Source organism: Podarcis cretensis (assembly GCF_951804945.1).
Source record: "Podarcis cretensis genome assembly, chromosome: 10".
In the NCBI taxonomy this organism is placed as follows: domain Eukaryota; kingdom Metazoa; phylum Chordata; class Lepidosauria; order Squamata; family Lacertidae; genus Podarcis; species Podarcis cretensis.
The window spans coordinates 6,662,860-6,680,612 of NC_137179.1; the positions used below are offsets into that span (position 1 = coordinate 6,662,860).

The 17,753-nt window shown below is 47.4% G+C and overlaps 1 protein-coding gene across 1 annotated transcript in view; it reads right to left on the bottom strand.

Annotated features, from left to right (window-relative positions):
* LOC307225105 (uncharacterized protein) overlaps positions 1-17,753 on the bottom strand; it is a 34,235-nt gene that overhangs the window by 13,766 nt on the left and 2,716 nt on the right. Inside the window, exons 2-5 of the mRNA XM_079992880.1 lie at positions 12,626-12,809; positions 5,894-5,926; positions 4,199-4,309; positions 928-1,117 (exon numbers count right to left, since the gene is read on the bottom strand). Coding sequence (XP_079849006.1) covers positions 928-1,117; positions 4,199-4,309; positions 5,894-5,926; positions 12,626-12,783 — 492 coding nt within the window. The 5' untranslated portion in view covers positions 12,784-12,809. The remainder of the gene's footprint in view (positions 1-927; positions 1,118-4,198; positions 4,310-5,893; positions 5,927-12,625; positions 12,810-17,753) is intronic.

Genomic DNA, 17,753 nt, shown 5'->3' on the forward strand with positions numbered 1-17,753 from the left:
GTTTTTAATATTCTGTTGTGAGCTGCCCAGAGTGGCTGGGGTATAAATAATAAACATTATTATTCTCTCCAGAGCACCACAAAGCAAGACCCAAGCTGATGGAAACAGAATGGCTTTGCAAAACCTTGGGATCCATTTAGCACCGTTATATTAACGGCAGAGCAGAGGGATGGAATCTATCAGTGCTTAAAGCTTGAGAAGGTCTGTTCTTCATTATCTGTCAAGCATCTTCTTCATTCCTGACGTGAATCTGGACTATCTGAACCTGTTAGGAGAAGTTTTGATCCCCTCCCACTTCTTTTTTTAGGAAGACCAACTCTCCAGGCCGTGATAAAGGTAAAGGTAAAGGGACCCCTGACCATTAGGTCCAGTCGTGGCCGACTCTGGGGTTGCGGCGCTCATCTCGCTTTATTGGCCAAGGGAGCCGGCGTACAGCTTCCAGGTCATGTGGCCAGCATAACTAAGCCGCTTCTGGTGAACCAGAGCAGCGCACGGAAACGCCGTTTACCTTCCCGCTGGAGTGGTACCTATTTATCTACTTGCACTTTGACGTGCTTTCGAACTGCTAGGTTGGCAGGAGCAGGGACCGAGCGACAGGAGCTCACCCCGTCACGGGGATTCAAACCGCCGACCTTCTGATCAGCAAGTCCTAGGCTCCGTGGTTTAACCCACAGCGCCACCCACGTCCCATCCAGGCCGTGATACTGACGCTCTAAATCCAAGATGGGGAATTGGTGGCCCCTGGATGTGTTATTCGACCATAACTCCCAGCACATTGGGCTATTGGCTATCCTGCCTATCCAGCTAATGGAAGGTGGAGTCCAATTAAGTATTGAGGGAAATACGCTCCCCACACCCCACTGCTCTGCATCGAGGCTCCTGGGAGTCACCCACTTTCGAGATCCTGAGCACCGCCCCCCAAAATACCTGATTCGAAGACAAATTCAGCCGTGTCAGGTTACTCAAGAGAGGGAAATCCGTGAGGCTCCTCAAGTGATTGTGCGATACATCCAGGACGGACAGGTGGGTGCAGTGTTCCAGGTCCTTTACCTCTCTGATCACGTTATAACTAAGGTTAAGGGCCACCAGGTTGGGAAGCGGCCCCATCCCTCTCGTGCTGCAACCCCAGATAAAAGCGAAAAAAGAAGGAATTTTAATTAATTGATGTCTGTTCTTATGCCTATTGTGTTGTTTTTATGATGTTAGCCTCGGCCGGGGAGGGAGAGATAAAAATAAAAATTTATTATTATTATTATTATTATTATTATTATTATTATTACTACTACTACTACAGTGGTACCTCAGGTTAAGAACTTAATTCGTTCTGGAGGTCCGTACTTAACCTGAAACTGTTCTTAACCTGAAGCACCGCTTTAGCTAATGGGGCCTCCCGCTGCCGCCGCTCCGCCGGAGCACGATTTCTGTTCTCATCCTGAAGCAAAGTTCTTAACCTGAAGCACTATTTCTGGGTTAGCGGAGTCTGTAACCTGAAGCGTATGTAACCTGAAGCGGATGTAACCCAAGGTACCACTGTATTATGAAGGTTGCCAAAGTGTCATTCAGGAAGTGTGTCACTGTTGAGACCTCAAAGACAAGGTGCCGTCCACCCTACTTGGGATGTAGATAAACCCCTATTCTGCTCACATCCATCTTCAAAACATGTGGTGGTAGTGGCTGATTTTTAATTGATTCCAAATCCTTTTTTAAAAGAAATGAGGTAAATCTGGGGTGGAGAGCCTTCAGCGAAATCCTGTATTCACCCCATAGGATGCACACACATTTCCCCTTCATTTTTGGAGGGGAAAAAGTGCGTCCTATAGGGCGAAAAATACGGTAAGCTGAAATTGAGTCGCCCAAGGCAATGGATTATCCACACTCAATTAATTTAACCTGATACATTATCTTTTAATTCTTCCGTATCTTTACACGGTTCCTTTTTTTTTCTTAAAAAAACCCTTAATAATTTGGGTGTTATCAAGATCTTCGTTCGCTATACCCTGTGAAAATATATCAGCTTCAAGTAGCATCAGGATTTATTTGAGTAGGTGAGATTTCTCTCTTTTCCTGGTACTGAACTGTGTGACTATATTGCTTCTATCACCAGTGGAGTTAATGTTTACTCCTAAGTAAGTCCTACTGAGTTCAATGGACTTACTCTAGAGAGGCCTGCATAGGATTGCAGACCAGTGTGTTTCTTGCCCTCTGCTAATTATTTCTTTTTGGATTTAAATAACAGTAATCCCTGTTATTTCCTGGTTTCAATGATTTCCAATATTTCTTTATACGTAGGCTGTCAGCATACCGTACATTTTTTAAAGCTTACTCCCCAATTCCAAAGAATCCTGGGAACTGTGATAAACCCCTTACAGAGCTACAATTCCCAGCACCCTGAACAAACTACAATTTCCATGCAGTGTGTGTACATCTCCGCAGATACTGCCTCTCCAAAATGTTAGCTCCTTTCTAACCATGTCCACTTTCCCCCAGGGTGCTGATCTGAACAAACTCCTCAATTTATCCATATATCATAATCCAGCTCCTGCTGGCTATTTGTGAATGTAGACACCTGCCCAACCTTGCAATCAACCCTGGGCTTTTGATATTGCCCCAAATATCCCTTCCGTCAGTTTCGCCACCTTTGAATTGGGGTTGCAAAATCGATGGTGGTGCTGGTGATATTTTGGGTCATCCCTACTATGTTCTGGGTCCCAGTTTTGATCTGTGGGATCCCCAGTTTAAAAATTTTCAGAGATCTACAGCTGACACCCTGGAGATCTGCTACCCGCTCAACAGGGAAAGAGATGTTGAGCCCACAGACCCTACAAGTGTCCCTCTTTTCCAGGGACAGTCCTGGATTTACAGAAGCCATCCCGGTTTCTGATCTGATCCCGGAATGTCCCGCTGTTCCTTAGGATGTTGTGGTGTAGTGGTTAAGAGTGGTGGAGTCGTAATCTGGTGCACCGGGTTCGCTTCCCCGCTCCTCCACATGCAGCTGCTGGGTGACCTTAGGCCAGTCACACTTCTCTGAAGTCTCTCAGCCCCACTCACCTCACAGAGTGTTTGTTGTGGGGGAGGAAGGGAAAAGGAGATTGTTAGCCGCTTTGAGACTCCTTCGGGAAGTGATAAAGCGGGATATCAAATCCAAACTCCTACTCCTCCTCCTCCTCCTCCTCCTCCTCCTCTTCTTCTTCTTCTTCTTCTTCTTCTTCTTCTTCTTCTATTTTCATAGGAGAAATGTTGGAGGCTATGGAGTTATGCGAGCCAAGGAGATAAGTAACTACGCAAGGTAGGACATCCCTCTATTCATCTGAGAAATGTTGGAGAGTATGAGCCTCTGATCTGGTTCCATCTATGGCAGGGGTCAGCAACCTTTTTCATCTGTGGGCCGGTCCACAGTCCCTCAGACCTTATGGGGGGCCCGGAATATATTTTGAAAGGAAAAAAAAAATAAACGAATTCCTATGCCTCACAAATAACCAAGAGATGCATTTTAAATAAAAGGATACATTCTACTCATGTAAAAACACGCTGATTCCCTGGAGGAAATTTAAGAACTATTTGAATAAATATTGTAACATAAAAAATTAGAAATTAGTTGAAAGAAAACAAATAGGCCTAGGATTAAATTAAGTTATAATTAAATAAATGGGATTTAGAATGTTAAGAAAAGTGAATAAGATGGACTATAATTGGAAATTGTTTTAGTTTAATAATGATATTGGAAAGCTGTTACTTTTAACTACAAGGAAACTCAGAAGGGAGGAACTTGAGGAAGTCAACCAAGATGCTTAAAAGGTTGGATTTGTGAAGAATTAAGTTTGTTGTTATTGTTTATCTGTTTATTGTTCTTTTTTCCCCTTTTCTTTCTTTCTTTTTCTGTTTTTGTGTATCACTCTGCTTTGTGGTTTTTGTTATCATTGTGGAAAAGCTAATAAAAATTTATAAAAACACACACACAAAAACACAAGCTGATTCCCGGACCGTCCGCGGGCCGGATTTAGAAGGTGATTGCCAGCTTTGTATGAGACACCAGCAAAGCGGATAAAACTCTTTAACGCTACGCCCTGCTGAGAATTGCTCTTGCTCAGGGGCAAGGCCCCAAATTGCCTCTCTCTCTCTTCTGCACAGGCCTTCAATTTCTCCACACAAACACCCCACCTCCACCACCACAAAACGCCATCCATCAAGTCGCGCTCACGTGCTTAAAGCATTAAGCGACACATCCAGCTCGGCCAAATTCTCAAACGGGAAAAGAGCTTCGGGTGGAATCTCTTGGAGTTCATTTAAAGAGATGTCAAGCTTAACAATTCTGAGGAATGAAGCAGGGAGTGGGAAGGAGAGAGAAAGAGAAAGGAAGAAAAATCAAAACTATTTCAAAACTCTCCTTCCTCCTATTCCCCCAAAGCAATAACCATCACAATTCCTTTTTTCTTTTTTTTAGAATCTAGCTAATGATGTCCTTTTGTTGTATAACACCTCTCCCCTTTCTGTCTGTGTTTTTTAAAAAATATTTTATTAGTTTTCTTTTGGATTTATTTATTTTTAAATAAAATAAAAGGCCACCCTCCCCAGTTTTGGACAAATAGCAAGACAAACTTGCAGAAACGCGGTTCCAGAAATGGCAAACAGGCATGTTGAGCGTGGCAATCCATCAAAAAGGCAGAATAACAAACCAGGGCGGGGGGGGGGGGAGCTGAGAACAAAGAGACAAACTTGAATCTAGTTGAACTTAGGAATGTTTGAGGCGTTTGGTCTCTGCAAAATCACAGTACAGAATGGCCTGATCAACACCACCTGGATTAATGTGTGTACGTCGATCAGAAGGTAGCTATCCACCTGGATTTTGCACTTCTCTGAAGGCTGCCGTTGAAGTTCATTTCTCCAAAAAAAAAAAAAAAGTAGTATCAAAATGCATTTAGAATTAACTAAGAATTAAAGCGGGTGGCACTGCAGTCTAAACCACAGAGCCTAGGGCTTGCTGATCAGAAGGTCGGCGGTTCAAATCCCCGCGACAGGGTGAGCTCCTGTTGCTCGGTCACTGCTCCTGCCAACCTAGCAGTTTGAAAAAGCATGCCAGCGCAAGTAGATAAATAGGTACCGCTCCGGCGGGAAGGTAAAGGGCGTTTCTGTGTGCTGCTCTGGTTCGCCAGAAGCGGCTTTGTCATGCTGGCCACATGACCCAGAAAAATTGTCTGCAGACAAACTTCGGCTCCCTGGGCCAGTAAAGCGAGATGAGCGCTACAAACCCAGAGTTGTCTGCGACAGGACTTAATGGTCAGGGGTCCCTTTACCTTTAAGAATTAGTGAATGGGCTTGTTTTCCTCCCTTCTCCCTCCCAGTCTCCTTTCCTTTTCTGCCGTGTCTCAGACTGTGAGACTGAAGGCAGGAACTGTGTTCTTGCAGATGTTGATTTCTCCAAGTTGCTTTGGAAGCTGTTTTTGTCTGAAGAGTGAGATAACTCACTGGATCCAGGGCTTATCCACACCTAGCTTTTGCCCTGCTTTTTCTAGACGCATGTCTGCACTTTAAAGCTCTGTGCCCCATTTCCCCTCACGAAACCTGCTCTTTAGCGCTCAATCAGAACTAACGTCAGTTTGGGTTTTTGACGTTTGCTCTGATTGAGCACTAAAGAGCAGGTTTTGTGGAGAAAGTTCTGGAGCAAAAGCAAGGATGCTCAGACATAGAGCTTTAAAGTGTGGACCTGGAAAGATTGGAGGAAAGGTAAGTCTGGACATGATGCCCTCTGAGAAATGTGCCTTTGCGTCCCAATTTAGAAAACTCCAAGGAGGCCCGTTGGGATCACTCCAGTATAAATTCTCAAAGCAAGAACTGGTGCAATGCTCAGGCAGATCGAGCGAAGAAACTGAAGCATTCTCTGGCATTTCTTACCTACCGTTCAGGAAATTCTGTCTTTGGAAATGATTGCCTGGAACAGAAAGAAAGAACAACTTTAAGCATCCATTTGCTCCTTTGTCCAGGAGTGGGTGAACAGGCATTAAAAGGGAAAATGTGATTTCAGTGTCAACAAGTGTGAAGCAATGCACCCTGGGATAAAACATCCTAACTTTAGGCAGCTGCAAAGATCGATGAAATTGTCAGCCCAGCGTGCAACAGCTCTGAAGAAAGGTAAAATCCATGCTAGGAATCATTAGGAATTGAAAATAAAACTACCGGTATTGTGAGTTGAGTTTGGGAGAGATGCTGCCTCTGGATGCTAACCTAAGAGGATGGTGATGATAATATTAGTAATCATAATATTTTTTTCATTTAGATGCTACCAATCTGATTGGGTTGCCCCAGTTGCTTTGGGCGGCTTCCAACAGAATATTAAGACGCACACACACAAAAAAACCCCTCAAACATTAAAAAATGTCCCTGCCTTCAGATGTCTTCTAAAAGTCAGATAGATGTTTAATTCCTTGAGGGTGTTCCACAGGGCAGGCAAATTGTGAACCGCCCTGAGTCCTTATGATGAAGGGTGGCATAGAAATTTAATAAAAATAAAAAGCTAGGGTTCCAGGTGGAGAAATCGAAGTTGGAAACAGAATTGTTAGAGCCAAAAACTAAGGTTTTATCAAGAATGTATAACTTGCTGCTGAAATGGAATACACAAGACGAAATGGTTAAATCGGTTATGATAAAGTGGGCTCAGGATATTGGGCATAATATTATGTTTGAGGACTGGGAAAGTGAAATATACTCAGAGTCGCAAAGTGATTTCATGCTCTTTATTCAGCTCATAGTGGTGAGGAGGAATGAATGAAAGTCCCCTCAAGGTATCTGCTTTATATACATTATTTACACAATGGGCTGAACATGATTGGCTAATTCCGGAATTCTACTGTAAGCCAATCAGGTTGTGGATTCACTTCTATCTGGAGCATGATTGGGTAGTTCCTGCCAACCAATCATACTGCTGCATTGTTCTAGGACCAATCAGACTGCTGCATTCTGAATCCTATTGTTCTAGGACCAATCAGGCTGCTGCCTTTTGGATCCTATTGTTCTAGGGCCAATCAGACTGCTGCAGTTTGGATCCTATTCAACCCAGTACATAACACCCCTCCCCTCTAAGTTCCAGTCCTGCCCGGGAGGTCGCATTCATAGTCCTCAAGGTACGCTGGCGGCCTACGTGTGCGTTGCGGCCTGGGGTGTTCCCTGGTCCGGGGTTCAGGTTCTGGCTCGTGTTCCAAGGATGCTGGCTGTGATGGGGCTGTTTGGTCTGGCGCAACCGGCTCACTCAGTCGTGGTTCTGGTTCCGGTGTCCTTTCGGCCTCGCAGGTCCTCTCTGTATTTACTGATTCTGCCTCTCCTGCTGGCCCCTCGTGCTCTATGGGCCTCACTGCCCCTCTGCTCCCTTGGGACTCCTCTGCCCTTTCCTCCTCCTGGTTTTCTCCTGGGAATCGTCGCCGTATCTGGTCGCAGTGGCGGCGCCAGCATTGCCCCCCATCCGTTAGCACCTCATACGACACGGGGCCAGTGACCCTGGTGACTGTGGCGGGTACCCATGCTGGGCCTGCCCCAAAATTCTTTGCGTACACTGGGTCCTGAGCCTCGAAGGTCCGGGGGTTCTTGCCTTCCCCCACCACTGCCTCATCCTGAGCTCTATCGGGGTGAAGGCGGTCCAATCTGATTGCAAGGCGCCGACCCATTAGTAGTTCAGCGGGGCTCCGGCCAGTCGTTGAGCTGGGGGTGCTGTGCTGTGCTAGAAGGAATGTGGCAAGGCGGTACTCCCAATCCCCTTGTGTCATACGGCGAAGGGTGTCCTTGGTGGTCCGCACCATGCGTTCTGCTTGGCCATTGGTGGCAGGGTGGAATGGCGCCGAACGGATGTGGCGGATGGCGTTCTGCGTTGTGAAGGTTTGGAATTCTCCTGACGTAAATGCAGTCCCGTTGTCTGAGACGAGAGTGTCAGGGAGCCCGTGGGTTGCAAACAGCCTGCGTAGTACCCGGATGGCTGCGGACGTAGAAGTGGACGGTACCAGTGCGACTTCCAGCCATTTGGTGTAGGAGTCCACCACTATGAAGAATGTTTTCCCCTGAAAGGGGCCAGCGAAGTCCACATGCAGGCGTGACCATGGTGCTCGGGCGGACTCCCAGGACTGGACTGGGGCCCTTGGGGGATCTGGGCGGGATTCTTGGCAGGCCTGGCAGTGTTTGACCCAGGCCTCTATCTCTCCGTCGATCCCCGGCCACCACACATAACTCCTGGCAAGGGCCTTCATTCTTACTACCCCTGGGTGTGTCTCGTGTAGGGCTGTGAGGACCCTTTTGCGGAGGGGCTGGGGAACAACGACCCTGCTTCCCCATAACAGGCACCCCTTGTGGGCTGACAGTTCATGTTTGCGGGTTGTGTAGCCGGCGAATTCTGGCCCGGGGCTGCTGCTGGGCCATCCCCTCCACACCCAGTCCAGGACCCGGGAGATGACCCTATCTTTCTTGGAATGGTGTGCAACTTCTTGTGCCTGAATGGGGCGGTCAGGAAGCAGCTCCAGGCTCATAACCTCTTGTGCAGGTGCTGGGTCGGGGCCTGTTTCCGGTAGTGGTAGCCTGCTGAGGGCGTCCGCATGGCCCATCGCCTTCCCCGGACGGTGAATCAGTGCATACTGGTAGCTGGCAAGGAAAATTGACCACCTGAGGACGCGAGGAGACAGCACTTGGGGGGTCTGCTTTTCAGGGGCAAACAAGCCAAGCAACGGCTTGTGGTCAGTCACCACGGTGAAGGGCCGCCCGTACAAGAAATCATGGAATTTTTTTACTCCCTTCACGATTGCCAGACCCTCCTTGTCGATTTGCGAGTAGTTCCGCTCGGTTGCGTTGAGTGTCTGGGAAAAGTATGCCACTGGTACCTCTCTTCCATCCGGGAGTTGGTGTCCCAGGACAGCGCCAATTCCATAGGGCGAGGCGTCGCATGCTAGCACCACCGGCAGCCTCTCGTCGAAGTGTGCCAAGACCGAGTTTGAGACAAGCAAGTCCTTGACTGCCTGGAATGCGGCCTCCTGGCGCTGGCCCCACACCCAAGGGGCCTGCTTGTCCAGGAGTCTGTGTAGGGGCTCCGCTACCGCCGCCTTGTGGGGAAGGAAGGAATGGTAAAAGTTCAATAGTCCCAAGAAGGCCTGAAGTTCAGTCTTGTTCTTGGGCGCTGGGGCATCACAAATGGCCCGTACCTTGTCCCCAGTCGGGTGGACCCCTTCTGCGTCCACCATAAATCCAAGAAAGTCCACCTGAGGCACTCCTAGTAGACATTTTTCCCGCTTCACCTTGAGACCCGCCGTCTGGAAACGGTGCAGAACGGTGCGGAGGCGGTCCTCAAACTCCTCTGGTGTGGGCCCGGCAATCAACACATCATCGAAGAAGGGGGTGACGCCAGGAATCCCTTTAAGTAGAGAGTCCATTAGATTCTGGAATATGCCTGGTGCCACGCTGATACCGAATTGCAGCCGCTTTACCCTGAATGCTCCTCTGTGCGTCACAATCGTCTGTGCCTCTGCTGTGGCCTCATCTACTGGCAGCTGTTGATATGCTTGGGCCAAGTCCAGCTTGCCAAAAATTTTCGACCCAGCCAGGGTGGCAAGAACATGGCTGACCACTGGCACTGGGTATGCATGGGCCGTAAGGGCCTTGTTTATGGTACATTTGTAGTCTGCGCAGATGCGGACCGAACCATTAGGCTTGACGGGTGTGACAATTGGGGTTTCCCAGGGGGCATTAGGCACCGGCTCCAGCACTCCTTGCTCCACAAGCCGGTCCAATTCCTCGTCTATACGGGGTTTCAGGGCAAACGGGACCCGGCGGGCCTTGAGCCTGACCGGTCGTACTGCGGGGTCAAGCTGTAGAGCAATTGGGGGGCCCGTATACTGTCCCAATTTCCCATCAAAAACCCCCGGAAATTCCTTGCATATGGCGTCCACGTCCACTTGTAAGCTAGTGTGGTTCACCCCGGTGACGGCTAGCCCCAGTGGTCCAAACCATGCCAATCCCAGTAAGCTAATGTAGGGGCCCTTGACCACCAGCAATTCCAGTTGCCGCGTCCGCCCTCGGTATTGCACCCTGAAGGTCCCCACCCCCATTGTGGGGACCTTACGTTTCTGGAAGTCCCGGAGGGTGAATGGGGCCGGCCTGAGTTTGGGACCCCCAGTAGGACACAGTTTCCTTAAGGTCCTTGCCGAGATTATGGATAGAGTTGAACCCGTGTCAAGCTCCATGCGGCATGGGGCCCCCTCTATCTGTACGTCAACATAAATTTTCTCTACGTTGGGGTGGGGCAACTGGTATACCTGGAAGTCCGTGAGCTCCGTCGAGTTGCCTTGGTGCGTTGGGCCCCGGGACCTGGGGCTCTTGGATTGGTCATCTGATGCCTGGCGTCGGGTGGGCCGAGCCCGACACACCCGGGCGATGTGTCCCGATTTTCTGCACTGCCTGCACTCTGCGTTGCGGAAACGGCAGGTCCTCCTCTCGTGACTTTCTCCGCAACTTGCGCAGTTCCCTCCTTCTCGTCGAGGCAGCTGTGGTATGTGGGCTGCTTGAGTGCGCTGCTGTACTTGGTGCACCTCCTCCCTGTTGGATCCTGAGTCGTCGGTGAGGTCTTCATGGTGGACCCTCGGTTGGGATGGCTGGCTCGGCCGTGCCTCTTGCGTCGACCTCTCGGCAGCTTCCGTTGCCAGGGCCTCCTCCAGAGCGACCTGGAACGTTAGGTCCTTCTTAGCGTAGAGGCGTCGTTGCAGCTTCTCATCCCTCAGGCCACCGACGAGGCGGTCACGAAGCATGTTCTCCAGCTCTGAGAAGTTGCAGAACCGGGCGGCTTGGCGGAGAGAGGTCACAAACCCAGTTATGGTTTCCCCAGGGGCTTGCCGCTTTGCATAGAAGGCATTTCGACGAGCCACCACTGAGGGCTGTGGCGAAAAGTGCCCCTTCAGCTGTTCCATTATTGTTTTGTATGGAACAGTAGCAACGTCTTCAGGCGCAAGGAGAGCCCGGGCAATTTCAAATGTCTCCTCTCCGCAAACGCTGAAGAATATTGCCCTCTTCTTGGCGTCTTCTTCATCGGTGACCCCTTTGGCTTCTAGGAGGAAGGTGAAACGGGAGGCGTACGCTTCCCAGTCTCCGGATGCTGGGTTGAACGGTGAGAAGCTGCTGTCGGTTGCCATTCTGAGTTCCTTGTGTCCCGGAGCTGAAGCCTGGATACACGGTGCGAGGCAGCGGTGCGGCAGGTGGCGGTGCTGCGGTGCTGTGTGTGGCAGTCAGCTCAGGGGTATCCCACCTTCGTCGCCAGTGAAATATACTCAGAGTCGCAAAGTGATTTCATGCTCTTTATTCAGCTCATAGTGGTGAGGAGGAATGAATGAAAGTCCCCTCAAGGTATCTGCTTTATATACATTATTTACACAATGGGCTGAACATGATTGGCTAATTCCGGAATTCTACTGTAAGCCAATCAGGTTGTGGATTCACTTCTATCTGGAGCATGATTGGGTAGTTCCTGCCAACCAATCATACTGCTGCATTGTTCTAGGACCAATCAGACTGCTGCATTCTGAATCCTATTGTTCTAGGACCAATCAGGCTGCTGCCTTTTGGATCCTATTGTTCTAGGGCCAATCAGACTGCTGCAGTTTGGATCCTATTCAACCCAGTACATAACAGAAAGGTTGTGGACCACTGGGCTGAACTTCACTGCATGTAATGCTTTGAAGGAAAATGTAATGAAAATGATATATAGATGGTACATGACCCCAGTTAAACTTGCCAAAATATACCATTTGTCTGATAATAAATGTTGGAAATGTAAAGAACATGAAGGAACATTCTTTCACCTCTGGTGGACTTGCCCTAGAGTGAAGGCCTTCTGGGAAATGATTTATAATGAGTTGAAAAAGGTATTTAAGTATACCTTTACTAAGAAACCAGAGGCCTTCCTTTTGGGCATTGTCGGCCAGAAGGTGTTAAAGAAGGACCGAACATTTTTTATGTATGCAACAACGGCAGCAAGGATACTCATCGCCAAGAGCTGGAAAACTCAAGATCTACCCACACTGGAAGAATGGCAGATGCAGCTGATGGACTATATGCAACTGGCCGAGATGACTGGCAGAATCCGAGACCTGGGAGAAGAGAGGGTTGAAGAAGACTGGAAGAAATTCAAGATTTATCTACAAAAGTATTGTAATTTGGTTGAATGCTAAGAAGGATGCTAGATCATAAATAATTGCTTACCACTGAATTAGATTGAACTTGACGATAAGTGAGATTGAGGGAAACATAAAATTTGTGGAGAATAGATTAAATTAACTGAACAAAATTTAAGAATATAAACAAGATGATAAATTGCTGGAAAAAATTTATAACGATGTAAGTGGGAGTGGGAGACGCGAGGGAGTCCAAAGAAGTTCTGAAAAATGTGTTATGATCCATGTTATATTGTTTATTATTTTTGCATTTTGTATTTTAAAAAAATCTCAATAAATATTTATATAAAAAAAAAGAAATTTAATAAAAATAAATAAAAATAGATATTTCAAGCTTGCGCGTAAAAACATCATGTAAACATGGCTAACAAGTGTTTGAAAATGTATTACATATCTATGTTTCCCTCACACATCACGCAGCAAGGCCATGGGTCCTTTACCTGGGGTCTACAGATCCAAATTCAAAGTTGAACGCTAACTGCTTAAGTCGAGACATCTTCAAACAGAGAGCATAATGAGGCCCAGGTGTTTCCACGTTCCAGGTGAAAGGAAGGAGGTCCACTTCCACAATCCGGTCTTCAACATACTGACGGTTCATCTCTTGAGAAATACTGGAGCAATCTTCTTTAAGAAAGGGGGGGAAAAAGACATTTCTCTCTCTGTGTCTGTCTTCTTAAACCCAGTAAGAATAGAATCACAGAATTGTAGAGTTGGAAGGGTCCATGTGGGTCATCTAGACCAGTGTTTCCCAACCTTGGGCCTCCAGCTGTTTTTGGACTACAACTCCCATCATCCCTAGCTAGCAAGACCAGTGGTCAGGGATGATGGGAATTGTAGTTCAAAAACAGCTAGAGGCCCAAGGTTGGGAAACAGTGATCTAGACCAACCCTCTGAAGTGAAGGAATTTTTTGCCCAGTTGGGGCTTGAATCCATGACCCTGGGGACAGGGCTGTCTTTACCTGGGGTGTAAGGGCTGCAAAACCCCCTCCCCCTGTCACTTCGCAGTTTTTTCTGCTGTCATTGCTACAGGTGAGAGATTCCTCCCCCACAAAAAAGCTCAATAACTTTGAGTTCGCCCCCAAAAAACTTTGGCTTCCTTCCTCCCCCCCAAAATTGGGGGGGCGCTGGGCAGATCTTTGCACCCCGGTGGCGCATATGCTAAAGATGGCCATGCCTGGGGAGAGCATTCTACAAACGGGGAGCCACTGCTGAAAAGGCCCTGTTTTTGTGTTGCCATCCTCCAGACCTCTTGAGGAGGAGGCACACGAAGAAGGGCCTCAGAAGATGATCTCAGGGTCCAGGTAGGTTCATATGGAAAGAATATACGAATACCTTGAGGTATTGCAGTCCTGAGCCGTTTAAGGCTTTATAGGTAAAAACCATAGGGCCCGGAAACTAATTGACAGCCAGCGCAGTCGGACCAGGATCGGTGTAATATGCTGAAACCATCTTGCTCCGGTGAGCAACCTGGCCGCTGAATTCTGCACTAACTGAAGTTTCCGAACCTCTAGCCATCTTGTCGATCAGCCACGGAAAAGCAGAAGATAGATTGCAACTATCACGCTCAGCGCTGACCTGCAGCCAGGCCCAACTCCTTGCAGGACCTCCCATTGACCAAAGACTTGCAGGAACAGGCACAGTCCCCCATCACCAGCCCTGGAGACCCACAGCATCTGGGGGGTGCCCCCAGAGCTGACCTCTGCTCTTGAGGGGCCTTTGAGTTGGGTCCCAATCTGTGTGGCAGTGGGTGAGCCCCTGGTGGACTCCACTGGAGCAGCTGAGCCCCCTCTGATCCATTGAGAGTGCAGGATCAGGTCTGGGACACAACTGCTTGACAAATGACATGCCTGAGAGCCCAAAGTCGCTGGGCATTTCGGGATTAAAAGATCCCGGATGGGAAAGGGTGTTCCTTTAGATCAGTGGTTCTCAAAGGGTGTAGCGAAGCCCACACTGATGTGATAAGAGAGGATGTAAGTGAGGCAGGAAGAGTAAAAGGCAATCAAAGAAACATTTAAACGTTTCAGTGCAGTATCATATAGTGTCTATATAACTATATCTGAAGCAATCAAACTCATTTGCAACTGAGCGGCCCAGTTTTATTACGAAAACAGAGGACTCCCCTCACATTATGAAACCTTCTGGTTAACTTCAAACTGCTTATCAGCTTCTACAGATAATAGTTTTTAGAAAAAGACAACACTGATTCATGGGGACGGGTGAGTTCTGTGTGTTCTGGGGACCCATGGGTGACACCCTGAAGACTGACAGGAAAACCTTGCCCTCAGATTCCTCCCCGTTTGCACAAAAGAACCTCTAGGGCAGTGGTGGCGAACCTTGGCCCTCCAGATGTTTTGGAACTACAACTCCCATCATCCCTTTCTAACAGGACCAGTGGTCAGGGATGATGGGAGTTGCAGTTCCAAAACATCTGGAGTGCCAAGGTTCGCCACCACTGCTCTAGGGTCTAAAATCTTTGCTGGATTGAAAATTCCATGACTTTGTGCTCAAAACCTTGTTATGAAGCCTCTGATTTGAAGCTGAGATGTACCTCTTGCCAATTAAACCTTGGTGGGGGTCAGGAAGACCTGGGTGGGGGGGAATCGGCCTAAACGCCACAGAAACCACCCCGTTCTCAGACCCAGCGAAGGGAAAGGATTTTGAAACATGCAGTAGGTAATTGAACATGAAGGCTCTGACGCCTGCCTAGCAAAAGTTCACCACCTCGCCTGTGATCTTTCACTTCAGACGTATTAGACCGAAATGCCTTCGGGGAGGTTTAAGTGCTGTACTATTAATGCTAAAACAAAGGAAATAACCGCCGTACAACGCCACAGCTTTAGGGTTTCCCGAAGCGGGAAAGAACAGAGGAACGGCCTTTAATCTCAAACATCCCTCAAAGGCGTTACGTCGACGGGGTTCAAGCAGTTGGCTGCCCAACCTCCCATGGCCTCCAATTCAAAAACGAGGGAAACTTTCTTGGTCCTTTGTCATGTGGACCGTGCCAGGCGCTGTACAGAGCAGCAAAATTATGAGAGGCCCGGCACCAGAGTGAAATGTGGGCTGGGACCGATGCGAGGATCCTTGCACAATTGAGCATTTGAGTGCCTTAAGGGGTTTGCAGCAGGGCAGGCTTGGTAGCACACTGTATCCTGCTGACAACATAACAAGTTTTGCATGAGGCTAAAGCATCTTAAAAAGCAGAGACATCACCTTGCCAACAAAGGTCCCTATAGTTAATAACAAATGTTGGAAATGTAAAGAAACTGAGGGAACATTCTTTCACCTTTGGTGGACATGCCCAAGGGTTAAGGCCTTCTGGGAAATGATCTATAATGAACTAAAAAAGGTATTCAAGTTTACCTTTCCTAAGAAACCAGAGGCCTTCCTTTTGGGCATTGTCGGCCAATTGGTGCCAAAGAAAGATAGAACATTCTTTATGTATGCAACAACTGCAGCAAGAATACTCATCGCAAAGTATTGGAAGACACAAGATTTGCCCACCCTGGAAGAATGGAGGATGCAAGTGATGGACTATATGGAATTGGCAGAAATGACTGGCAGAATCCGAGACCTGGGAGAAGAGTCGGTGGAAGAGGAATGGAAGAAGTTCAAAGAATACTTACAAAAACATTGTAAAATGTTTGAATGTTAAAATGATGTTGGATATAAAGATAACATGGCATTAGTGACATAGTAAAAAGAAAAATGCAAGAATGTTTTAAAAGAAAAGGGTGTTAAGACCAGAGTAATACCATGTCGAAATTAAACAAAATGACATAAGGGATTAAGTTATAAAGAACATGTAAAAATGTACTTAAAAAGAAAGGGAAAATTCAAGACATGATAGGTTGAAATGTATAATATTGATTAAGATTTGAAAGAGGTTAAGGAGCTGCTAAATTTGATTGTGTAAAGGGGAATGCAGGAAAGGGAGACGTGAGGAAGTCAGGAAAGAGGGTTATAAAGATAAGAATTTAAAAACCAATTTTTTCTTTACTTTCTGTTCTTTTTCATTTTTTTTTGTTATATGTTCTTTTATTGTGCTTTTTAGCTTTGTTGGATTATGTTGTCTTTTATTGTATTTCTTTTTGTTTTGTTTGATTGTAATATCTGTTTTATTATATAAAACCAAAATAAATAATAATAAAAAAGGTCCCTATAGTTAAAGCTATGGTTTTCCCAGTAGTGATGTATGGAAGTGGGAGCTGGACCATGAAGAAGGCTGATCGCCGAAGAATTGATGCTTTTGAATTCTGGTGCTGGAGGAGACTCTTGAGAGTCCCATGGACTGCAAGAAGATCAAACCTCTCCATTCTGAAGGAAGTCAGCCCTGAGTGCTCACTGGAAGGACAGATCCTGAAGCTGAGGCTCCAATACTTTGGCCACCTCATGAGAAGAGAAGACTCCCTGGAAAAGACCCTGATGTTGGGAAAGATGGAGGGCACAAGGAGAAGGGGAGGACAGAGGACGAGACGGTTGGACAGTGTTCTCGAAGCTACCAGCATAAGTTTGACTAAACTGCGGGAGGCAGTGGAAGACAGGAGTGCCTGGTGTGCTCTGGTCCAGGGGGTCACGAAGAGGCGGACACAACTAAACGACTAAACAACAACAAAGCATGGGTAGGCAAACTAAGGCCCGGGGGCTGGATCCGGACTAATCGCCTTCTAAATCTGGCCCACGGACGGTCCAGGAACCAGCGTGTTTTTACATGAGTAGAATGTGCCCTTTTATTTATGTTGATGTCAATCAATATTTGATGATCTCCTTCTACTCGTCCACAATAGAAAGTGTCCTTTCATACTGCATCACGGTGTGGTACGCTGGTTTGACATCAACTGATAGGAAGCGCCCACAGAGGGTGATGAATACAGCACAAGATATTATGGGCTGTCCCATGAATCCGCTGGGTGAAATAGCGGAAGAACGTTGCCTCAGGAGAGTGAGGAAAATTCTCAGGGATGATTCACACCCTGGCCGGCACTTTCTTGGTCTCCTGCCCTCGAGCAGAAGATATAGAAGTATGAATAGTCGCACCAACAGGGTAAATAACAGCTTCTATCCATGGGCTGTTAGGCTGCTGAATGAAAAGATAACAACAGGGCAACTGACTTTTGGGTTTGGTGGGTGGGTATCAGAAAACGAGGGGAATTAAGACTAAGAGAGCTGAGTAGGGGGTGCTCGTGTAATCTCACTGTATACAAGTTGCACAAGTGACAATAAAGTATTGCAATTTAAAACACATCTCTGGGTTATCTGTGGGGCCTGCCTGTTTTTTTTACAGGAGTAGAATGTGTGCTTTTATTTAAAATGCATCTCTGGGTTATTTGTGGGGCATAGGAATTCGTTCATTCCCCCCCCCCAAAAAAAAGATATATAGTCTGGCCCCCCACAAGGTCTGAATGACGGTGGACCAGCCCACAGCTGAAAAAGGTTGCTGACCCCTGGGCTAAAGGGAACCCAGAGAGGATTTGCAAAGAAGCTGAATGTTGGAAGGCTCAGGGGTAGACAGGAGAAAGAACTTCTTCACATAGTTAAATGGCGAACGTAAGAAGAGGCTGCAGAATCAGG